Consider the following 25,186-nt stretch of genomic DNA (forward strand, 5'->3'; position numbering starts at 1 on the left):
TCAAGTGGAAATCTCTCGACTCTCAATTTTCTAGCCCATCCTTATATTCCTGTAGCTACTGTAATATAAGACAGTATTAAGCTAAATAATAAATAAATAAAAATCATTAATGCAATAGTATTGTAATATGACACATCCAACATTTCTCCAATAAAATCAGTGAACTGTTATTGTACAAGGTATTTTAAAAAGGAGTAAAACTGGGACAGAATCTATTTATAAATTTAGCGTAAGTACTAAGTTAGTATACATAATAAAAGCCTAAAGTGTAGGCCTGCAGCATAACCTGTTATAGATATAGTCATTCAAATAAGCCAAAAACCAACAAATTACTAAGCAGTGTCAAATCCTCATCCCACAGGAACAGGAGTATTTCTCATATGTAACTGTATTGCATCACCAGTTTTAAAAGACATGATTGGTGTGGCTCAACAAATGTCATTCAAATGACATTGCCCATAGCTAATCAAATTTTTTAAAGTGATTCTTCCCACAGCTGAAAAGTAAAAAAAAGTTTTTGTGGTTTTAGTTTAATCCAAAACATATGTACGACAAAATAAAAGCAACAGATATATTTGATAATTAAGTCAAAGATTAGATCATAGATCAAATTCTACATAATCCAATCCATTTTCTTGTATTCTATGGATGGAGCAGAGGAAACTATTACGTGGAGTTGGACATGAGTTGAAAACATTCCTCAGGATTCTCAGGCTGGCTGGCTGTGGCCCAGTTTCAGAATTATATTACTTTCAATTTTTTCCACACCCTCTCATGAGATATTTCTTGCTTTTGTGCAAACGTGTGCATACCAAAGTACCAGTAGATGGCGCTATAGACCAAAACATTGGAGTCTGAAAACTTAGGTATATCCTGAACTGATAAATGACAAAAGATAAATTAGAATTTTTATTTTCCTAAAAATGAAATTAAAACTAAGACTTTTTTTTAATTCTTACTTTCTAAATAAATAAATAAAACGTTTAGTTTAGTTTAGTTTAGTTTAGGATTTTAGCCTCCCTGCACAGTTTCAAATGGTGTGAGATAATATGAAATAATATAATGATATGGGTAGTCGCGTTTCACATTAAATATACCTCAAACACCTTTATGTAGGTGAATGAAATAAAATCAGAAAGGTGAAATTAAATTAAAAAGTAGAATACAAAGTTACAAGTTTTCTACATTGAGATCTTATGTTACTAATTTATCATGGCAAAAAATGATTTATGGTTGCTCCACATGTATTGTACCGTAAAATTTTAATATGCATTTTATTAGCTTATTTTTAATTAATTAAAATTCACAAAACAGTTTTGAAACAAACAGTCAATCTGGCCATGTAACGTCAACCTCAGCTCTGCTTTCAAATTTTACTTTCAAAATGAATCTTCATTCGTGATGTCACATTCGTGTGTGTGAAAATCTAGTAAGCTGTCTACTAGACAGCCGCGTGGACGCGCATGTGATACCCAAGCATGCTGTCTATGTAGGCAGCTTACTAGGTTTTGACCATAGTCTGTAAGGTTTTGACACGCATCCTTCGTCTTCCTGTCTCTCAAGCGAGCGATCAGAAGAGCTCGACAGCGTCCGACACAACACCGTTCTCCTGTCTTACTTAATACAATTACGGTAAGTCCCCTTGACTTTACTGTATTACCCTTATAGTGTCCGTCACGAACGCCTGTCTTTAATAGACACACCCGTGAAGTCTATTAAAGAAGGATTTTCTATCTTTTGATTTTGTCCGAAATGGCGGAGGCACGGAGGAGGAAGTTAAACGCTTCTGCCTTTCTTCGCTTAGAAATGTTTCAGCGCTTTACCTCATGCAAAAACTTTTAAAAGATTGTTATGAAATAAAGTCGTTGTGAAAAGGTTTTTCGTGCACACATCGCTTGGACATGACGTGTAATGTGTAAGACAAAACAAGTTTTTTTATTTCTCCCTATTATGTGTGACATTTATTAAACAGACATCATATATTCAGTCGCGCAATTTTAACAGTTATCTTGAGAGTGCGAGCTTGCGCGTACAGTCTAAAACCCTTTCATGTACAGTACACATAAGAGCCAAAGTCTATTATTACGTGTTTAATGTCTAACTTTGAAAGCTTTTTATGTCATGCGATGGAAATAGTGTCTCATAGCAATATCCTTTTATGTTTTGTGTGTCTCCTGGCGGCAAATATGCAGAGGGGCCCCTGACAGGCATTCAGCGTGCTCTGGTCCCCGAGTTTAGGCTTTAGAGCAGGACTTACTCAGGTTAAAAGCATCTTGTTCATGTGTAGGGGTGTGGTTGACTCACTGCTTAATTTAAAAAGTATCTGTGTGTGTGTGTTACAATCTGTTTTCTTTCAATGCATGATATTACAGGCAAAAAAAATTTTTTCATGCACTGGTCAATTTTTAAGATGTTTTGTTTTAATAACACACATTATTTCAGACTTTCAGAAAGCAAAGATCCAACACACACACACACATTTACGTGTTTAAATGATTACATTTCATATATTTGCGTCTGTAAATTTCAATTCCAATAGAAAAGATATCTTGAAAAGCATTTTTCAAAAAAAGAAAAAAAAAAAGAATTCTTTCCTCATGCAGAAGGCAGAAATCTCCACTTCAGTAGCACATACACCAAACTTTATCCCTATCTTTATTCCGAGCTGTTTCTTCATATATAATTCACCTGATTTATATGAAATTTCATTCTTAAAACATGGTGATTTCTTTATTTGCTGGCCGTTGAAAGTATTTTCTGATTTATGGAGTGATGGATCTAACATGCCAACAACCTCAATCAGGAGCGTTGAACCTTGATTTATCCAATTTTCTTTTTCTGTTATGGAAATTGGTGCAAATTATTGCCCTTTTAATATGATTTTTTTTTATTACTTTGCATATGTAAACGTAACAATTGATAAAACTTGTAATACAAAACTTCATGTCTTAATGTAATGTGGTTTAATTCACTGGGAAAGTAGGATGATATTTATGAATTTTACCCTATCCATCTGTAGTGTGTTGAGTTGGTTTTAATGTTTTAACCTGTTTGCTCTTTTTGAATGTGTCAAGTGAAAAGGCAGCAGTTTAGTAATTGATATATAACATTTCTAAGTGTATGAGCATCATATACAAAACACACACACACACACACACTGACCCAAGTGTCACCTTTTCCAACAAAACCGCTGTTTTTCCACTTAGTACCTTTTGGTCTATGAAGTGATAAAGACTCTAATTACCTAATGTCTGGTCTTGCAAACACACACACAGTCATTGTGATGTGGACATTCCCTTTGGTTAAACCAATGTTTTTTGTCACACACTTCAGTGGTAAAAGGCTGTCATTATCCCTCTTAGCATGTGTGTTTTCTTTCTCGGCCCTATCCCTGGCCTCAATACCACACTGTTCCTCTTTGAGCTGCCCAAACATCCACATTTCTGTATACCATAGATAGATAGTTGAATCAACTGTCTGTCGTTTTGTGCTTTCTTCCTCATCCGCCTGTAGCTGTGTGTTTTCACTTCTGCAAAAAACTTTCGACATAAAAAAAAAAAAATTGCAGAACCTGCATTTCCACTTTTTTCTTCTTTTTTTTAAAACTAGTTGATAATTACAGGCTGTGAGTTTTTGATGCGTTGATGAAAAGTTAACTGCCAATAACGAGATTTTGTCTGAGCGTTACAAGTCAAACCGCAGCATTTCCCTGAACTGTTAATTAGAAATGACAGATGCAGGGTGCGGCTTTACTCCCGTTCTGTAGTAGCTTGAACATTAATTGACTGTGACAAACGTGCCTAGAAAAAGTTTGCTGTTTGAAATTGGCTTTACTAGCTGTGTTTGCTCACTTTTTATGGCTTTGAATAATATACATATATGTTAATAACTCACTGCTATTTTAATGTATGGGTCGGTCAGTTGTCTCTTATGCTCACCAGGCTGCATTTATTTGATCAACAATGCAGTTAAAAACATGTCTGTTTCCCATCATCCTTTAGAAATCTGAAATGCTAGAAATCTAGAAATGCTGATTAGTGCTCGAGAAACATTTCCTAATATTATGAATGTTGTTAAGAACAGTTGTTCTGCGTAATATTTTAGTTGAAACCGTAATACTTTTTTTTTTCAGGATAGAAAGTTCAAAAGAACAGTATTTTTAACAGAAATAGTTTGTAACATCATGCATGTCTTAACTGTCACTTTTGATCAATTTAATGCATCCTTGCTGAATGAAATTAGTAATTTCTTAAAAGAAAAAAAGATTTTGAATGGTAGCGTGTTTTCTAAAAATGTTTGACATCATAAAAATGGTTCAGCTCAATTTCCTTCAAAGAGAAAAGAGTGATGTAATGAGGTTGTTTGTTGTATTGACATACCTTTTAGCTGACAAAGTTATTTTGAACTTGAAAACTATTCAGTCGAACCAGTCATGAAAAAAAAAACAAGCATGTGTAGCTGCTATGTGCACATACATAGAAGTCATTTAGGGACAAAAGTATTTTTTTAGCTGCTTTTTTTATTGCATACATTTTGTGAGAATTGTGGCCCTAATGCTTTTCTCAATTCTTTTCCTGTCAACTAGATAACTTCTTAATACTTTGTACTATATGCATCCTCTAGTCTAGTGTGTACATGTAAAAACCAAAGTACACTTTGGGCTTCAGTTACTGAGCTTAGCTTTGCGCACGGAGTAGGATATTACGACAGCATTTTGGATGTAGGCTTAGAAATGGAAATCCACTGACAAGTGACTGACTTGACGTCAGCGAATTGTGAGGTTTGCCTACAGTAGATGAGCAAGATTTGACCTTTCTCCGCTTGATGAAGACTTCATCACTTCAACATATAAACTGGACATTTTAAGCGCCACTGCTAGTGCTTGCATGGAAAAGCTGTTAATATTTGGTTGAGGGATGTCTGCATTCCTGCAAGAAAAAAAAAAAGTATTGTTCACATGAATGACATGAAGGTGAGGAAAAGTTGAGAGAATAATAATTTGGTGAACCATCCCTTTAAGAAGATAAATGCTAAAAGCGTAGACACACATAAATGGAAACTAAGGATTTGAAGTGGATCTAATTGTACAAGAGAAAGATAAGTTAAAGAACGTGAGGTTTTCAGGCAGGTGAAGTTACTGAAAGGAGGAGGAGGAGGAGGGCAGCGCAGAGAGGGGAAATGGAGATGGATTTCCCGTAAATCAGCTCTATCCAATCAGAGCGCAGCCGCTCTCAACATGGCAGGGCGCCAGCAGGATCAGACGTTAGAAACAAGTGTAGCTGACTAAAAGAGAGAGAGGAGGGACCGGCTGTGATAGTGTTAGTAAACGACTGTTTGGATCACATCAGACGAGATCTCGCACGCTTTACTCTGTGCATTTAAAAAGCGGTATGTTTCATCTCTCTCTCTTGCTTTTTCTGGTGAGCCTGATTTAAATGGGTGAGTTTCTGCTAATCGTCATTGAATGCAGATGGCTTTAGTGTAATGGAAAGGACTCATGTGATCGCGCTGTGTGAAACTGCTCTCAGCGTGAGGAACTACGGGCTGCTCGGCTGCACGACTTTCTTGCAACATTTTTCCATTGCTCATGTATGGATTGCTGTCAGATGGATTTTTATCTTCCCACAGTGCTGTGAGTGCTCTCTGAAGTCATTTTGATGATGTAACAGCTTCTCCGTTAGCTATTAAAATGGAGGATTTGCGCCAATTTGAGCCAATGAGCCTTTGGCAGCGTCTACACGGATGACGTTGGTTTTAGATGGAGGCCTGTTTTCTCTTAGTGTAGAGAGAGAGAGAGGAAGGGAAAGGGAGAGTGTGGGACAGATCAACTGGGGTCATATAAAGGCTCACTGATGCAACATGCTGTAACTGCGTGAGACCTTGCAGTTTCTCCAGGCTGTGCAGATTTTTCCAGTTGAACAGAAGAAAAAGACTTGCTTGGTCGGGTTTTGAGAGTATTCAGATCATGAAAAGCCTTTAGGAATAATTATTTCGCTACAAAATTAATAAAAATTTTCAGTTTGCATATTTGATTCACTTTATAAACGCAATATTACCTAGCTAAATGATTGCGCAGTTATAAAAGCTAGACAGAAGAAAATGTGGTGGTTGTTTTTAGGGCCTGCCGGCTCAATGCTAGAGCGATTGTGGGTGGCTGCTAGTGGTGGCAAAGGTGATCTTGGCCACTGTGCAGTCTGTGATCATCAAAACCACGTGTTTTTTTATGATATCTGGCAATTAAAAAATTTGCAGACTGGCTCTGACTGCAGCAACTAGGGTCAGCTTCTCCAGACTATAAATCGAGGCCAAAATGGTGTATTCCAGCCTTAAGGTTTTTAATGTTTAATGCTTAAGGCAACGCACAACTACTCTTTCTCATACATACTAGGTCCCATTATCAGACGCATTACTGCATTTCAAAACAACGCGGAAGTAGAAGAAACAATTCAACCGCACCTGAGGAATTTGATTCGAAAATATATCATAAACCAGTCAAACAAGGAAAAAAGATCTTCTTGATACGTTTACCCTCCCACGTATACTCACAATGAAGTCGTGAGAAGTAGTCAGGTTTATGATAACAAGCTTACTTCTGTAATTCATCAGAGATAATACTTTCACATACTGCTCTAAATTAGGACATTTCCAGTACCAAAATGAGTCCTTATAGTCTGGTTAGCTTAGTTTAATGTGGGTTGTACGACAACATCCTGTCAAACAGTGCCAAAACACAGCTGCGGTGGTGTGATCCGCACAGGGCCCGCCCTTCATTTCGATTAGCAGAAGGCTCATGTTTCGCCCCTCACGGCTCCTCCCGCACCGTTAGATCAACCTTGAGGAGCAGGAAGTGTACGAGTGAAGAATAGAGTCTCTGTGTTGACTGAAAACACTGAGAGCAGTGTCCTCTCTTGTCCTCAGCAGGTACAAAGTTCAGGCTTTGTGACCAATCACTGTTAGAGGGAAGATTTCATGAATTTGTATTTGAAAGAAAATACCCTCCCCTGCCAGTTAGCATTAAAAGCACCGGTTAATAAAGGCCAGGTGTGTGGGATCTTTATCTACAATGACGGATCATATTTAAGCACTGTGAGGTTTAGTGATACTTCTGTGGTATGAGCAATATGAGACTGAACTGACGTATTGACCTTTTTCTTTGTTTTGTAGAATTTCAAGATGCAGCGACCTTTGAACTCCACCGTCCCGTTCTCCCACATGACCCTAAGAAATATTAAAGCTCTAAACTGCCCCGGTTCGAGCCCGGCATCTCGCACAGAGAGCAAGGGAGTAGAGGCGGACAAAATAGATCACCTGAGCTTCTTCCAGAACTACTTGAGGGAGGTCATGTGCAATGGAACTGCCAATTATGAGTGGACACACAGGACAGAGAAACAATCCATTATTGCCCAGGCAGAGTGTAAGTACCGACTCAGACAGATGATTTCTTAGTGCTTATATCCAAATATGGATTTGGGCTAAATGTTTCTCTTTCCCGCAGGTGAGTCCCAGGATTCACAGGAGTTCTGCCCCAATGGCAGGTAAAGTCGCATATGACTGTCACACAAACGCATGACTCATTATGTTCTCTTTTAATAGATCACTGCAACTTACTTCTGTTCTCATGAGTCCTGACCTATTTTTTCCATCACAAAATGGGTCGCATTTTAGCATCTCCTCCCAGTCGCTTCTTGGCGCAATTTCTCGCAGTCGGCCCAGGAAGAAGCGGCACAAGAAACATCGGCGAAAACGGGGTGCGAAGTCTGTGGAAGTCACCGGAGTGCCAGAACAGGACAGCGGCGAGTTCCATTCGTCATCTCTCATTCAGGTTAGACCCAATCAATTGCTGTCATTGTCTTAGAACGGCTTCATATTCAAATCTTTTGTCGTTTGATTTTGGGATCTGATAAATAGATTTGTCAGCCAAAGTGGCGTGGATGCTGATTCATTTAATGTAGCTATTGTTCTCAGTGTGAACAGGCCTTAACTCTGTTATTGAACTAAGCAGTTGAATCCAGCAGAATCTGACATTACCATGTTGCTAAGATAACCGCTTTAAACTAATAAGCACTACAAAGTGAACTCAATTAGTGCATTTTTACTAAAACGGCATAATTTCTGTTAATACTGTTCAGTAGTGAATAAAACTAGATTTATGCATTTGTTATGCAGGTGGGATGCATGAGATACCACCTTAAGTTTTCTCTGTATCACATCAGCGTAGTTTTGCTGATGTCTGAAAATGTTACCTAGGTTGGAAGTTTTCACACTGAAAAAGATAAGTTTAAAAAAAAGAAAATCATAAAAAAAGCCAGGTCCAGTAAATTTTTCCTGTAATCTGCATTGATTTTATACAGTGCTTTTCAATGTCTTTCTCTCTAATGGTCCAGTCCACTTTGTTGTGTGGTGTTGTTTCAGGTTCTAGATCCTGTGTGCATCAGCAGCAGTATAAATGGTGCTGCATACAGCAGTGGCCTCAGCACGGAGAGGGTATCTGTGCAGGAAACAGAGGGCCCATCGGACTCTTATCAGTGGGAGCCCCAGCGGACCTCCTTACAGAGCCTCTCGTCCTGCCAGAGCTTCGGCCAAGAGAGTGAGGAGCTCAGTTCTCCCCTGAGAAGTGAGACTGAATGCCCTCTGGTTTATACAGCCCTGAGGAACTTTGTTACGACTGAAGGCCGCTGCTTTGCGTACGGCTTTGTCAAAGATGTGCTGAGAGAGGAGAGGGAGAGGGAGAGGGATGAGGACGACAGAGAGGAGAGCGACAAGAACGAAGGCATCCTGTTCAAAGAGGTGATTTGAAATGGCATTTAAAACACATGACGTTTGACGCATGTTGAAATTGACCCATGTATGAACTCATACCGAAAGAGCATGACGCATAGATGTGTTGTCTTGTACGCAAAGATACAAATTTACATACAAGTACACAACCTAAAAGTCATAGAGGCACACACAAACTGAATCCTCTAGAAAGACAATGCAGATAAAAACAACGCAGGCTTACTAATACAGAGAGGAAGAGAGAGAGAGAGTGAGAAACACACATAGCCCGAGTTGACTTGCGGTTGTCGATTTCCTGTTTTCTTGCTTTCAGTGGGGTTTCGTGTTTACCTCACCAGCCTACTTCTGCTTAGGGAGTTTCCTTGCAAATAGAAATAAGCAAACAGTAAAAACATCTTCACACTCTTACTGTGCTCGTCATGTGCTCTGAATTATGACATTTTCAGTTGTTCTGTAGAACCTTTTAACAATTAAGTTATAAAGATGCATCAGTATTGAAATGATGGGCTATAATGATAAACATGATAGATACCATACATCTAATGTAATTCATGTTCATTTATGTTAATAAATATTCAAATGAAACACTAAAATAAACTAAAATCGTTTATTTAGCCATCACAATATTACAAGGTACATTATGAAATATGGATAAATATTTACTGCACTTTTCCAAGTAACATTAATAAAGTTGTTTTACTTTTTCAAGAAATGAACTTGTACTTATTTTACAAACACACTAAAAAGAATTTAGCTATATACTACTGTTCAAAAAATTTTTTTTAAAGAAATTAATACTTTTGTTCAGTGAGGAGGCCTTGAGTTGATCAAAATTGACAGTAAAGAATTTTTATAATGTTATAGAAAATTTATATTTTAAATAAATGCTGTTCTTCTGAACTTTTCATTCATCAAAGAATCCTGACAAAAATTTTAATAGTTGTTGGTCAAAATCAGCATAATAGAATCTGAAGGATCATGTGACATTGAAGACTGACTGCTGAAACAATAGTTTTACATCACAGGAATAAACTGCATTTTCAAATATATTTAAATAGAAAAAAGTTATTTAATAGTGTAATCATATTTAATGATATTACTGTTTTTATTTCTGTATTTTTTGGATTAAATAAATACAGCCGTGGTAAGCATAAGAGACTTAGATTAGATTAGATTTAACTTTATTGTCACTGCACATGTAAGGTACAAGGCAACGAAATGCAGAAGTGCAATAAGCAGTAAGTACAGAATATACAAGGTCTACAATATGTACAATAACTATACTGATAAGTATTATGAACATTATTTACAGATTTAAATACTATCAGCATGATATACAGATAGGTGTACTATGAACATACTATACAGATGGATTATGTAAAAATGCATGTACACTATAGGCAGAACTAAACATAATTTACACTAGTGCAACGGACAGTAAAGTGCATAGAAAATATTTCAGTGTGCAAATGGATTGCTCAGTGTTTCTGGATGAACAGACATTAGTGCAAGTAACAACAAGTTTACTGTATTTTGCTTGTTGTAAATAAATAATTACCGTATTTTCCGCACTATAAGTCGTACTTTTTTTCATAGTTTGGCTGGTCCTGTTACTTATAGTCAGGTGCGACTTATTTATCAAAATTAATTTGACATGAACCAAGAATGTTGAAATGAACCAAAAATGAACCTTGGTTCAGAGAAATGAACCAAGAGAAATGAACCAATAGAAAACATTACCGTCTCCAGCCACGAGAGGGCGCTCTATGCTGCTCAGTGCTCCTGTAGTCTACACTGAAGACATAGAGTGCCCCTCTCGCGGCTGGTAATGTTTTCTATTGGTTCTAAATAAATGCGACTTATATATGTTTTTTTCCCTCATCATGACGTATTTTTGGACTGATGCAACTTATACTCAGGTGCGACTTATAGTCCGAAAAATACGGTAAATTACTAATTCAAATCTCACAAACCCCCAAATTTTTGAATGGTAGTGTAGTTGCATGCACACACAGATAACTAGATACTAAATGTTATACATTATAATTCTACGCTTTTTCTGTCTAAAGAAATATAAAAATAAGTGACAAAAAGGGGAAATGCATGTTGCAATGTGATGAACACAGTAGCTTGTAATATGGGTGATTATATTGTGTATTGTAACATGGCTTGAACACCATATTTGCCAGTCAACAAACATAACATCATTTGACATCAACATCTCACATCCCTTTTTTAGGGGCTACAACCAGTGAATTATGAGTACAGAGAGGGACGGGAGTATGAACGCTGTAGATTTCTCAAGCAGGGCTCTTTCGGAGAAGTCTACAGCATCAAAGACAAAGGCACCGGCTTCACATGTGCTGCCAAAAAGGTATTTGTGCCCTCCTTTATGTCCAACTTAATGTTCTGGCTGATGGCAGAGCTGGTATTCAGATGCAGAATACTCTCTGTTGATGTGTGGTGCTCATGTGTGTGTTATTTTAAGGTGCCGTTGGTGAGTTTCAGCAGTGAGGAGGTGGGCTCGTGGAGTGCCCTGCAGTCTCCTCAGGTGGTGGAACTCTTTGGTGTGGTGCGTGAAGGTCCTTCCATCATCCTTTTCATGGACCTTAAATCCAGTAAGTGTTCAGAAGCGCCTTCGTAGAGTTATAGTGGTCGACCGATATATCGCCAAGACCGATATATCGGCCGATATTTGCACACAGTGCTCATATTCCCTCTTGGTTACTGTCGTTGTTAACGGTTCTGTCTAATACAGATAGAAGTCTGTCTAATAATCAGATAGAACGTTTAAACATAGGAATTAATGTATAAAAAAGTATTATAACGATTGCTTTTATATTATTAGTAATAGAAAGGCAAACATTATAATGCTTTATCGTTTGCCGTCAGCATTAAGCAAATACGCATTTATATCATTTAAACAAATCTTTGAATGACTAATGAACATTTAATAACATTGAAAACTTAGTGGAATCCAGCTGTGAGATCTTGTGAAGTGTGCATTTATATCCAGCGTCATCACATGTTCTCTGTGTGAATTGAATGCTTTAAACTTTAAACTCGTGATTTCAGATTATGCTGCACTTTATGCATTCGCCCACTGCCACATTCATGTAATTTTCTCTGTGTGCTGTATGTAAAATGAAGTGTTACCTTTGCACTCTCTTCAGGTTCTCTAGGACAGCTGGTGGCGGAACGAGGCCGCCTGCCAGAGGATCTGTCCCTGCACTACCTTCAGCAAGTACTGGGGGCATTAAATCACCTGCATAGGAAGCGCGTCCTTCACCTGGACATCAAAGGTATGTCCAGAGTGTGGGCTGGATAGCTTAAAAGAACACTGAAGCATTTAATTGGATGAGAAGGGTGGAAGCTATGTTGAGTCTTAAACATCAAAAGTCAAAAAGCTTGAGCGTTTGTTCTGTTCTCTCTTCACTCATCTAGATTGTCTCTATTTCATTTGTGTGGAAGGATGAAATGATACTGAAGTTTAATTTATGTGGAAAATGGAAAAATCACAAGTGAGATTAATATCTCAATTGTTTCTTCTAAACAGCAGTTGAGATTAAATGTGGAAGAAATTGAGATTTTTTTTTGATGAAATAATATGACCCTTGTAATCTCAGATCACGTGTCAGTGATGTGCTAAGATATCAAAATTGAGCCTTTTTATTAAATTATAAAATTACTAAAACTAAAATGTAAAAATACATAAAAAAAAAAAAAAACATTGAAAAAAGCACATAATAAAACTAGTCGAATTAAAACTAAAATGAAAATGAAAACTGAAAATATAAAAATGGAATGAGCTCATTCATAATATGAAAAAAAATAAAAATAATAATAGTGTAAAATTAATTAAAAAAATAACACTGACGTGTACCATAACTGCTGGATCCCATGTTTCCTGAGCTGTAAAAGAGTAATATATGTGCAATAAAATTGCCTTCTCTGATTTACTACAGAAAACACTGTACGCAAATGACATTTTTTTTTACAAATTTGTTACATGTAACCTTAAGCAAATTGAAGAACTACAGATTTGCTGCCGAGGAAGTTGATTCAAATGCTTTGCTTTGTGGCTGGCTTTAGTTGTTTTTCCGGGGAATAGGATGAGATGAACAGCACCTGGGGTGAGAGGGAGGAGATCAGAGTACAATGTGAGCAAGCCGGGCTGGGAATTTCCCACAGCATGACTCATGTGGTTCAGAGGAGGGGGTGAGGGAGAAGAGACGGAGAGATCAAGAGAAAGAAACCAGACACAGATTGAAGAACTGACCATATACAGACGCACACAAGAGATTTAAAGAGCAGCTTCATGTCTTTATAAGCCATTCAGGTTGATAGAGGGCAGTTCAATTAAAGCAAGCAGTAAAACAAACCGCTCTACTTTGACATCTACAGCGCCATCTGCTGTCCAAATAATCTGATTATCAGTAATTTAATTTTTTTTTTTTCTTCAATTGACAAGTTGTGGTTTGCAGTGTAGAAACTGAAAGTCTCACACACTCCAGTTTTAACGTTTCCTGGAACTGGCCAATCACCACTTCTAGTGCAGAGACTTATGGGAAGAGATGGTGCCCACTTACAAACACATCTACCGTAGTCTTATTGGGCATGCATTATGAAAATAGATTTTTTTAGTTTTTGCAATGGCTCGCATAGTTTCTTATGCACAACCATTACGCATTTATTTGATTACAGTAAAACAGTAATATAGGGAAATATTACAGTTTAAAGTAACTGTTTTCTATTTTGATCTATTTTAAAGTGTAATTTATTCCTGTGATGCAAAGCTGAATTTTCAACAGTCATTACTCCAGTCTTCAGTGTCACATGACGCTTCAGAAATCATTCTGATATGCTGGTTTGCTGCTCAAGGGAATTATTGCTGCATATTATTATTATCAATATTGAAAACCGTCGTAACGCTTAATATTTTGGTGTAAACCATGATACGTTTTCAGGATGCTTGGAGTAGAAGGTTCAAAAGAACAGCATTTTTCTTTTTTCAAATATAAATATTTTGTAGCCACTTTTGATCAATTTAATGTGTCATTGCTGAATAAAAGCATTCCTTTCTTTAAAAAAAAATCTTGTTGATGCCAAATGTTTGAACGATAGTGTACTTTACGTTGGGGATTTAATCGTATTTCAGTTTCCTGCTGACTATAATGGCAGGAATATAAGTTGTTGCAAGTGTTTTGTACAATAATTACATTTTAAAAGCTCACTTTGTGTTTTCATGTTTGTAGCGGATAACATCTTGCTGTCGGAAGATGGGAAAGATGCATTCCTGTGTGACTTTGGATATTCGGAGAGATTGGACAAACAGGGGCTTAGTTATTGTAAGAGTAAGTACATTTCATTAGAGCCTCAAACACATATTTCAAGTGAACATAGACACATGCCAAACTCATTTTGTGTGCGTTTAGATCTGAAAGGCACAGAAACTCATATGGCACCTGAGGTGGTGCTCAATGAGCCACGCTCTTCAAAAGCAGACATCTGGAGCAGCTGCTGTATGCTTCTGCACATGCTCAATGGCTGTCATCCGTGGACCCGCTACTATTCCCGCCCACTCGTCCTCAAGGTAAGCTACGATTGGAAACGGTTTAAATAAGTCCTTCCCACTTTTAAAGTCACATTGTATTTTGTGTGCATTCACCAAACACTAAAGGATTGTTTGGGTTTGTATGGTGACAGATAGCAGAAGAGCCTCCGCCACTGAGGGAAATTCCATGCGACTGCAGCTCCTATACAGCAGATGTCATAAAAGCAGGACTGCAGAAAGATCCAATCAAACGAGCTTCTGCCAAAAAACTTTTGGTTAAAACTGCCAAAGCACTTAAAGCAGGTAAGAATGAATAATCATGAAACATATACAAATGCATGTATATTACATTTTATGCAATGAAAAAATAAATAAAATAATAAAAATATTTGCAGTGGGGGGACTTCGCAGCCGCGCGAGAGGAGGACCATATCAGAACCCACTGGGGAAGCCAGAGAATCCAGACCCCGCCCATTCAGCCACACCCACCACATCCCACCACACCATGTCCTCTGATAACTCCGAGCTGCAGTGGATGAGCTTGGAGCCCGAGAGGGAAGAGGGTGATGGGGAATGCAATGAGAAGCCAGAAAAGGTAAAACAGTTGAAACAGACAGAGGAGACAAGAAACGATGACCTCTGTCCTCCGAAGTCACTTCTCCACATTCAAAACACTTCACCTGAGTCACGGATCATCAATAAGACTGAGCCGGAGCCGGAGAGGGAGCTGGAACAAGAGCTGAGGAGACTGGAGAAAGGTCAGCCACCAGCTGATCATGTCATAGTAGCTGTATTTCCATCCCAGATGTGAATTTTTAATTATTGTAGAACATCGTAAAAACAGTTTGCAGATTGCTTTCATTGTCATTTCTGGGAAAATTGGTACAAAAGAATAGAAATGGAATTTGAAGCCACTTCTTTTATTAAACGCACTATTTTACAGAAGTTTGGGTAGGTAAGATAAAAAAAATTAACACTTTTATTCAGCAAAGAACCGTTTCATTGATCAAAGTAACAGTAAAGACAATTATAATGTTACAAAATAACATCCTGAAAAGATCATGCAAAAAAAGTATCACTTTCCACTAAAATATTAAGCAGTACAACTATTTTTAACATGGATAATAATGAGAAATGAATCGGAATGATTTCTGAAAGATCATGCGACACTGAAGACTGGAGTAATGATGCTGAAAATTCAGCTTCGCATCACAGGAATAAATGATATTTTAAACTAGATTAAAATGAAAAATGTTATTGTATTTTTGATCAAATAATTTCTATGAGAACAAATCATACCAACCTCAAACTTCTGAACGATAACGTAGAATAAACAAAGATTTAGATGTGAATTGTTTGAGACCTGAGATAATGTAGGATTGTATTTGTTAAATGTGTTCATATAGTAGTTTATGCACATTAAATTGTATCCATCGCGATCTAGCATTTATATTTTATGTATATGAGTTGCATTAAGGTGTCTTCATTTAGCGTTTTTGTTTTCGATATCCCAAACTTAGCAGCTGCTGGTCAATATCCAATCTTCTGAACTGTAGCTCGTAACACTCTTCACTTTCACTCTCTCTGCAGATTTCTGCCTGAGCAGTCTTTCCCTGGCTCATTCTGCTGAGCGACAGGAGCAGCTGCTCTCTTGCATCTATAGCGACTGCCCTTCCACTAGAGAAAACTTTGACAAGAAGGTAAACAAACCCAAGCATCAGGTTTAGTATGCTGAATATGAGGCAGCCTGTAATCCCCCATAACCTGATACATGTCTAGTAAACGCATTATAAGGCCATAGATAACGTGGTGGTTAAATTCTTGACAACCATCACCCGTTGTTTGCTAGTAAAGCATCTCAGTTTAACCAATTCCAACTTATTTGAAATTCAAAGGGTTTTTTTCTCTCCTCCAGGATTCAGGACGTTGGTCAGACGGTCTTGGCGATGACCTTAGCTCAGGCGTGTTTTCTTACAATAGCCAACAAGATGGTCAGAGCTTCAGCAGGGACTGGCTCGCCCCCACGCATCGACCTCCGCCTCGCTGCTTTGACGGTGTGTGAACAACAACTGATTACTTTTGAGGAATGCAAAGAATCATTACATAAGCAGTGGCTTGGCAAGATACCGAACTGTTGGCAGTCCATAACAGCATCAGTGAAATTTTCCAATTCTTGATATCCCAGGGGGAAAAAAAACAAACAAAAAAAACGTTATGCTATTTAAATTGAAATAGTATTATAAATATTACCAAAATAACTGAAAACAATGACATGCACACTCATGTTCAAAAGTTTGGGGGGCAGTTTTAAATGTTTTTTTGTTTTTACGTGTTCATCAAGGCTGCATTTATTTGATCAAAAATGCAGTAAAAACTGCAAAATGTTATTACAATTTAAAATAACTGTTTTCTATTTGACTATATTTTAAAATCTATATGATTCCAGCAGACATTACTGTCTTCAGTGTCTTAAGACCCTACAGAAATCATTCTAATATGCTGTTTTTATTATAAATTACCATTCATTTACATTTTCCAGGATTCTTTGAATAGAAATGTCTAGCACATAACAGTATTGATCTGAAATGTAAATCTTTTACAACATTACAAATGTTTACGGTTACAAATGCATCCCATCCAAAAACACTTCTTGCTGACCCCAAACTTTTAAAATGTAGTCCAGTTTTTACAAATGTTTTTAACAAAGAAAATATTGTGTGGTAAATTTTGTTTCCCAAGTAATTACTTGTGTATAGCCAGTAATAAGGAAAAAACTATTGTTATAGTTTACCAAGAACAATATTTTATTAATATTGTTAACACCAGCAAGTCTAGGGACATGTATATGTTTTAGAAACCAGTGTTTTTGATGCTGGCACATAACACAGTTAAGCTACAAGAACTTCCATACACACATGCCTCTGGTATGAGATATTTTTAGATGATTTATTAGGGGTATATGTGCCATGCTGACATCTGTTCTTTTGTTTCTTCAGGGGTGGATGTTTATATCAGGGACTTTGACGGGAAATGCATTCATATTCGGGAGACGCCCGGGGTGAAAGTAGGCCACGTTGCTAGAGGAATCAGCGATCAGGTAAACTGTGTGTGTGTGTGTGTGTGTATAGATAGTGTGTTTATGCAGATCACATTGTTTTATTTGCATTACTCTTGGTGCTTGCTATAGAGGATAATATCTTCTCTCTCTCGTAGATCTCAGAGAACGTGTTCAGTCTGCAAACAGAAGATGGTTGCCTGGTGTCCCATGACAAAGAGGTCCTAGAGAACAGCCTGTTTTTGCGTTGTGTCCCGGCCCCTGACTCCAGCCACTATCATCAGTACGGACACAGCCCCTGCTTCACGCTCGGCCCCAGCTGCAAACTACCATGGAGCTGGAGGATCAGAGAGGGGGTGCTGGAGACTAACGACTGATCTCTCCATCCCCAATCAGCATTCTGTTCCAATCAAAGTACTTTTTTGCATTGGATTTGTATTCATGAATCTCATCTGTGCTTCTCACCAGTCAAACCTTTGAGCCATTGCCATATTATTGGTTTACATTCTTAGTATTTTCAAGTTGTTTTAACTGACCATGCAGATTTGCTTTTGTTGTGCTGTGTTGTGAAGATCATTGTGGGGTTTAAACCCTGAGCACTTATGAATTCGTATTCAATGTCAGTACTGTTTACTTGTGGGACAAAAGTTGCACATCAATAATCATTGATCTCCTTTCTATGAATGTTTTAACTGTATTTCAAAGAATCCTTCAATAAATGTTGTGTATTGTTGCATTTGTAAACATTAAGTGGAGAATCTTATTGCAATAATCATTTGAATGCCAAACTTTTTTTGAAGTAAAATATTTAGCTGAAAGGTGTTGAAACGCTACAAAACAGACACATTACATCAATGCAATTGTAATTAGTTTACAAATATTTCTATTTAGCTTTATTTTTAAGTTTGAGTGCATTATGTACAATCAAAAGTTAGAACAAAGGTTTTTTTTTTCAAGTGTCTAGCATACTTGTGAACTTCTTTAATACTGTTACATCTCACGATGCCCAGAGGAAGCCAAGCTACTTATATACTTCTTTTTAGTAAATAGTAGTTTTTAATCATTCACTGTACAATTTCTATATGCTCTTTTCTTAGTTTTGATCCTTTACTATTGTGGAAAATGTAATAAAGACTGTTTTTCTACCAAAATACACCACACATTCACATTGAAATCCATAAAAACAATTTATTGTTTCATTTTACAAAACAAACTCGTGGGCTCACAGCAGACAGTCTGCCTCAAGGTGCACAATTTTATACCAGTTTTCAAAGATGTAGAAAAAGATGAAAAAGTGGCGGCTAGTATCATAAAAAGCCCAAGGCACTGTCAACGAAAGAATCAAAAAGAATTTAATTGTACCAAAAAAACAAAAGACATAGAAACAAGTATGTATGTATGTATGTATGTATATATATATATATATATATATATATGAAAAAACAACTGCATGTAAATGTAGGATAGTGGCTCTGGCTAACCATCGTAAAAATACAGTACTGAGAAAACTTTGCTGAGGGAAGAAGCTCAACTAATGGACCTAGAAGTCCTGCAGGACCGAATGTTTGCACCAAATGAAGCCAAACTAACTGCTTCACTTCAAAGTCCTCATATGTGTATCGAATCTGCACGTCCATCTGAAGTCTTTAGATTGTCTGACAGGTCCTCTACTATTCTAAAAGGAAAATGTTTGATTCCGTAAAAAAAAAAAAAAATACGATCATCATGGTTCTGAGAAGTTTTAGTATTGTCCATCCCTGTCATAGGAGGGCCTAGCTGACTAAGACAAGCCCACGTTTAGTCCAATCAGAGTGCTTATTGGTTGGCTGTACAAACATTTCATGAACTCTTAAGAGGCTCAACCTGTGCTTTCGAGTACAATCAACTTCACAGACATTTCATAGCCCCTATTCTGATGAACTATAGGAGACATTTAACAAAGAAAGGCGAGGAGGAATTAGAAAGAGGAGAAATTCTGAGCCTATTCCTTCTCTTTCAGATGAGAGTGCACTCAAAAAAAAAAAAAAACGCTATAATAATATTTATATTAATTGCTTTTATAAGCTATTATAAGCCAACTGTTTATCAATTGTCATTTTGACTGTCTTTACACACAATTTAGGACAAAAAAATTATAATATAAGAATATGAGACTCCTAACTTAGAAAATTCTGCATTGAGACAAGGTCTATAAATTAAATCAAATACTAATCCATTCTTTTATATAACCTAGACAGTCATAAGCCCAAACTAAAAATAAATAGCTAAAATCTAGCCTGCACCTGGACTCTGATGCATTAATCTCTGATTTTCAGTGCAAATGTTATCAAGGTTTAAAGTTGTAGATGAGAAAGAGCCCAGGCTTTGCAGTGACAAAAGTGGTTTGAGGCAGTTACATCATTCTTTCTCTCTCTCTTTTCTCCTCCTCTCTCTCTTTCAATTAGTTTAGAATTAGTTCTCTACTCCAAATCCCTTTTTCTTCCTCCTCATCTTTCTGTTCTTCTTTGCTGGTCTGTTTCAGCCTCTGTTCGTGGGCTCTCAACTCTCTCTTCTCTTGCACTCCACCCTTCTGTCAGTCTCTTCACATTTTGCGGATCACCACTACTGTGGTGAGTACCCCGGCCAGGAATACGCCGATAGTCTGCCATGTCGGGGTCCCGAAATAGGAGCGGATTCCCTCCTGAGGGAGAGAGAGAGAGAGAGAGAAAGAAAAAAAAGGCAAATTTGACAAGGCATGAGTGGGAGAGTATTCTAATGTAGAGAATATCACATACTTTAGCTTTTAAAAAAGAAAAGAAAACAAAATGCTTTGACATTTTATCGGAAAGTATTAGTTTCAGTGATATTTCAGAATATTTCCTTAATAAAGAAAAAGATGTAAACAGAAGTAACCCCCCCCCCCCCCCAAAAAAAAAAAGATTTACAAATTTGATTCTTATGGTTTCAAAGTTTCTTTTAATGAGTCATGTGGCATTAACACTGAGTAAAAAGAAATCATGAATTGATGTGTTCACACATTCAAAAAAAGAAGAACAAAAAATTACATACATTTTCATGGAACTTTTAGTTTAACAGATACCATGGATTATTATTTTAGAAATTCCATTAAAAAGAAATTCTCCTTACAAAAAGTCATATGGTTGCTCCGTGTCACTTGACCCTTCTGAAATCATTCTAATATGCTGATGATATGTTAATATGCTGACTCAAAAACCATTTCTCATTAATATCAGTGTTAAAACCAGTTATGCTGCTTAATATTTTCGTGGAAACCATGATCTATATTTTTCAGGATTTTTTGATGAATAGAGAGTTCAGAAGAACAGCGTTTATTTGCAACAGTAAGCTCTAGTCACTTTTGATCAATTTATTGCTTCCTTGCTGAATAAAAGTATCAGTTTCTTTCAAAATAAACGATCACAAACTTTTGAATGGTAGTGTATGTCTACAGTACTGCCTGGATATTTAGCTTCTCATTAGGGAAGTGAACGGTTCATGCTGTTTTGTGCATCTTGTTTATTGCACCATCAGTGGATTTGGTACAGGTCACTGTGGTCTGTGTTAAAATATCACATCGACACCCAACGTTTCACATGATTTTAAGGAAGTGACTGTATAAGAAAGCCACTGTCAAGACTTACCCATCCACCCTGTTCCCTGATCCAGTTAATTACGTGTTCCTGAATGTAGGACATAGTCCAGCTTATGATGGTTCTGATGATGTCAGGAATCCTGGTTGCAATGGCCTAAGAGTGCATGAATAAGAAATGAGAACAATGCAAAACAATGCATTTCGCTACGAGATTGAGCTTGTGTAGGTCGTCACCTTGATGACAAGCCGACACGCAAAGTAGAAAAGCGCCACCACTCTGCCCCAGTTGAACTTCCCATCAGAGAAGATCTCTCGGGCCACTTTCATGAAGACTTCTTGAGTTGGTTGAAGAGCAGGATCATTTACCATACTAAACCAAAATGACAATGGAGAGGTATGGATGAGTTGCTGCACATTGCCATCCGGTGGGCATTTCCCAGCTCAGCGGGTGACTTGGTACATACAAACAGTTGCGATGTCTATGGCGTTATTTTTGTGCCTCAATCCTGAGCGAGTAATTGTACGTTTTGAGCACAGAGAACTATAATTTGCAAGCACATTACATTATATTTTGAACAGAAATGAACAAATCGCAAAAAAAAAAAAAAAAAAAATCTCTTGCGCAAAGAAAAAACGATTCCATGCTCAAATGTATTTGCTTGTTTGCTATTATCCATATTAACGTGCTGTAATAAACCCTCTCACGCAGTTTGCTCTCTCACAAACTTATTCTCTTAGCTCCTCTCAAGTCCCTCTCCCTCTCTCAACCCCTTAATTCTAACTCATGATTTTGCCACAAAATCAACCAATCGGAAAACTAAAGGTCAACTGTGATTGGCTGTTGGTCTCCAATCAAATCGCTAGTAGAACCAAAGCCAGTCTGGTCCGTGTACGTTTTGATCATTTCATTTCCTATTTAGAATAACACATTTTTTTCAAAAAGAAAAAAAAAAGTCAAAGCTCTTTACATTCTTTGCATGTGATTTATCAACACCTTGTACATCTTAAAGTATACAGCTCATGCAAAATAAAAGTTCCAGATGTACAAACATGAAATGCATAAACCAGTGTGAATAAATTATAAATTTGGAGGTAGATGGAAAAAGCCAGATTGGGAAGTTTTAAGTAGTTGTACAGCTTTGAAGTGTGAGGTTTATTCTTGTACACAGATATGGCATATTCATGGCAGTACACATGAAATTCATATATATGTTTGTCACTTAAACTATTGTAAACAGAAATCCTGTCGCCCCCTCTAGTGGACATTAAGTGTTTAGGCTCGCATTTTTTAGGAAGTTAAGTCTGGCCAGTTATACAGCAACGCGAGTCAGACGAGTCTGAAGATCTGAGCTGAATTTGGTGGAACATTAAAGTTCTAGTCGGTGTCAATTACTCTTATAATAAATAATAATAATGTTTAAATATATGTTGGCTTTCTCAAGCCCAACAAAGAATACTAAGAAGAGAAACATTATTCAATTTAGTACGTAAAATAAAACTAATATTACTAATTTATTTCATATATTTAACTATATTATTTTCACAATTATTTATTAATGTCACACACACATACCTAGTACCTTTAGACTTAAAAGACGGAAGTAATAAATGTTACAAACATATTATCATGGAACTGTTCAGTCTATTATTGATTTTGATTTCCAACTCACTTTTATTCAAGGAGACATATCTATTTCCACTGTATTTACAGTGGGAAAATATTCATACAATACTATTACCTAGAAATAATTTAAAGGGGTCACTTGCAAGTCACAGCAGCACGAATTATGTCCCCAGCCACATCTGTTTCAAATATTATCCTAAATAATATAAAAATAACGCCATAGATGTCATCCACAATCCATTACCTTTGCAGCTGCACATTTCCATCCAGCTCGTCTCCAATCTGTTGTAAAAACTGCCCAATACGTTTATGGTTGGGGTCGCACAGCTCAACAGGACCCAGCTGACTTCGGGTTACTTCAGCTTCGCTGTCCCCATGACGACGAACTCGTTCATAGACAAAGCTGCGAGAGATGGGACGAGTTGATGGAGGTAATGAACAAGAATGAACACAGAGAACATGGGAAAAAGGTATAAGACGATACTCACTTATTGAGAAGTGCAGATCCCAAGGCAATTATCTGGTCATTGCCAGTGCCTTCAAATATTGGAAATTATAATAATTAAAAACAATACAAAGCCGTGAGGAAAGACACTTGTAGTAAACAAAAGGTATGTGATATATACTCAAGTACAAACGTCAAAAACACAGGTTTAACAACACCGATGTGGCCTTAAAAGAGAAAAGATCTGACAGTGGAATCGTTCCATATTGTTTGTGACATGACTCAGCGGTGCATGTATAATTCAGCACACATTTGGTTTCAGTTTCACAATGAGTAAAGATGATGTAAAGAAATTAGTGTCCAATGCATGAGCCATCTAATGGAGAAAGAGACTCACTCAAGCTAAAGTCCCTCAAGTACATAGCATAAATAACTCATTTTAAGTACCAGTTCACATATTTAAATATTCGAATACAACAAAAGACTTGAAATCTTCACTCGACACAAACACAATCCTATACAGACAGCATTTGGAGCATTACAGATACGTAGAAATGAAAATAAGCAGCTTGGAAATTAAATCCATTTCCCGTCTTATTTCAGTATTTAACTGTGTGTTTGTGTGTGTGTGTGTGTGTGTTTGGGTCAATTTGAGCCATATTTAAATTGCATGAAACACTAGTTGAAATATTAATTCTTGAAATTTTGTGACTTTTTCTCATGCAGGGTCATGAATGCACATGCAAAGTTTCTACAGATAGATATGTTTTATAAAGGCTTTGTCTACAATGGTGTTGGGGTCAAAATAACCCCCATTGGTTTACATGATATTAGCCAAAATTCAAATCTCCTGTCTTGGCAAGTCATTATGTGAGCACAGTCACTTAACACATTAAGTGAACTCAAACAGAAAAAAACATATTATATATATATATATAAACATTATATAATTTTTGATTGATTACTTAATTCAATTTCTACCCTACTAAACCTACTAAAACATAAAAGCACTATTTAATGCATTCGTGTCTTTTGTTTTATTGTATTTATTTGTACTATTTTTTTTTTATTACGGACTATTTAATTGTTTATTTCAATAATTGCCTGTAGCAATAATTGTGTTATTTCACTACCATTAAAAATTACAACATTAATGTTACCACATATGCAGAATGAAGAAGACATTTGGGAAAACATAAATGAAGTCGACGTTTTTATTTGTTTTGTTTGTGCGAACTGTAACGTCAACCCGTCTGTGATGAGTGTTTACTCCTCTCCTAACAGATCAGCACTCAAACGATTATGTCACGTCTGTCTCAAAAACAGGGTGCAGCCTAACAAGACAGCATCTCTCCGCATCATCAGCGTCTTCTGAAAAAAAAAAGAAGAAAAAAATCGCACATTTGGAACGCGCCCATGACGCTCATAAGTTCTTTTGGAACGCATACGATGTCCAAAAATGTTGTTTGGGTAGACGACTAACTTTAGGATCCAGCCAAATAAGACTGTGCTTGATGTGTTTGTTCAGCTCGTGTCTTTGTCGTTAATGACCAGCGGCTCTGTGCGCCGGATCGTCCGGTGAGCGGTATGTGTACAGACATGTTTCAGACAGACAACGGTGTTGTGACGTGAGCAAACTCACACTTTACATGGTATATGGTATTCTAATACACATTAATGCGTCAGCAATGACACTTTGCAGGTCATTTGAGTTACAAATCGGAGAAACAGGCGAAAACCATCATTTGAAGAAGAAAGCGGCACTTACCCGTATCGCCTCCGCCCGACGGCGCTGCCATATTAGCATGGAAATAAATAAGTGAAAACTCTTCCGTTTCGTGACGTCAAGTTTGGGCAGGAAGGAAGTCACGCAGCAGTCTGATGCAGTACACTTCAAATAATAACAACAGCAGCAGCAACAACAACAGGGGTTTAGAGGAAACGGTCTAGACATGTTATAAAAATCATCATGATATATATTACAATCTAGCAGGATTGCAATGTACTTTTGACCATATAAATAAGAGCCTCTGCACCAAATTGTATATTTGAAAGTAATTAAGGTGTTTTTGCTCTTCGAGTATGAGATCAGTCTGGACAAGACGCCTTTCAATTGTCAATAAACAGTCCTATTTATT

General features: G+C 37.1%; 2 protein-coding genes across 4 annotated transcripts; one reads left to right on the forward strand and one right to left on the reverse strand.

The window, feature by feature from the left end:
• Window positions 1-1,470: 1,470 nt before the first annotated feature.
• LOC127951501 (mitogen-activated protein kinase kinase kinase 14-like) lies at window positions 1,471-18,796 on the forward strand. 3 transcript variants are annotated; one of them, XM_052549404.1, is made up of 16 exons: window positions 1,471-1,632; window positions 7,165-7,414; window positions 7,496-7,535; window positions 7,666-7,822; window positions 8,413-8,787; window positions 11,018-11,152; window positions 11,267-11,396; window positions 11,952-12,080; window positions 14,034-14,132; window positions 14,214-14,371; window positions 14,485-14,635; window positions 14,728-15,090; window positions 15,923-16,032; window positions 16,248-16,386; window positions 17,329-17,429; window positions 17,546-18,796. In XM_052549404.1, exons 2-16 carry the CDS (start codon window positions 7,174-7,176, stop codon window positions 17,762-17,764), a joined length of 2,547 nt encoding a protein of 848 aa, XP_052405364.1. In that variant the 5' UTR covers window positions 1,471-1,632; window positions 7,165-7,173; the 3' UTR covers window positions 17,765-18,796. The 3 variants fall into 3 exon arrangements, with proteins under 3 accessions (XP_052405364.1, XP_052405369.1, XP_052405359.1); XM_052549409.1 differs by lacking the exon at window positions 1,471-1,632 and adding an exon at window positions 5,224-5,388; XM_052549399.1 differs by lacking the exon at window positions 1,471-1,632 and adding an exon at window positions 5,475-5,632.
• On the reverse strand, window positions 18,562-24,933 carry LOC127951570 (apoptosis regulator BAX). The gene is made up of 6 exons (XM_052549538.1): window positions 24,817-24,933; window positions 23,092-23,140; window positions 22,848-23,006; window positions 21,214-21,349; window positions 21,029-21,133; window positions 18,562-20,067 (listed from the first exon to the last, which is right to left on the reverse strand). The coding sequence occupies exons 1-6, from the start codon at window positions 24,845-24,847 to the stop codon at window positions 19,969-19,971; spliced, it is 579 nt and encodes a 192-aa protein (XP_052405498.1). The 5' UTR covers window positions 24,848-24,933; the 3' UTR covers window positions 18,562-19,968.
• Window positions 24,934-25,186: the final 253 nt, after the last annotated feature.

The sequence above is a fragment of the Carassius gibelio genome, chromosome A3, assembly GCF_023724105.1.
Source record: "Carassius gibelio isolate Cgi1373 ecotype wild population from Czech Republic chromosome A3, carGib1.2-hapl.c, whole genome shotgun sequence".
NCBI lineage: Eukaryota > Metazoa > Chordata > Actinopteri > Cypriniformes > Cyprinidae > Carassius > Carassius gibelio.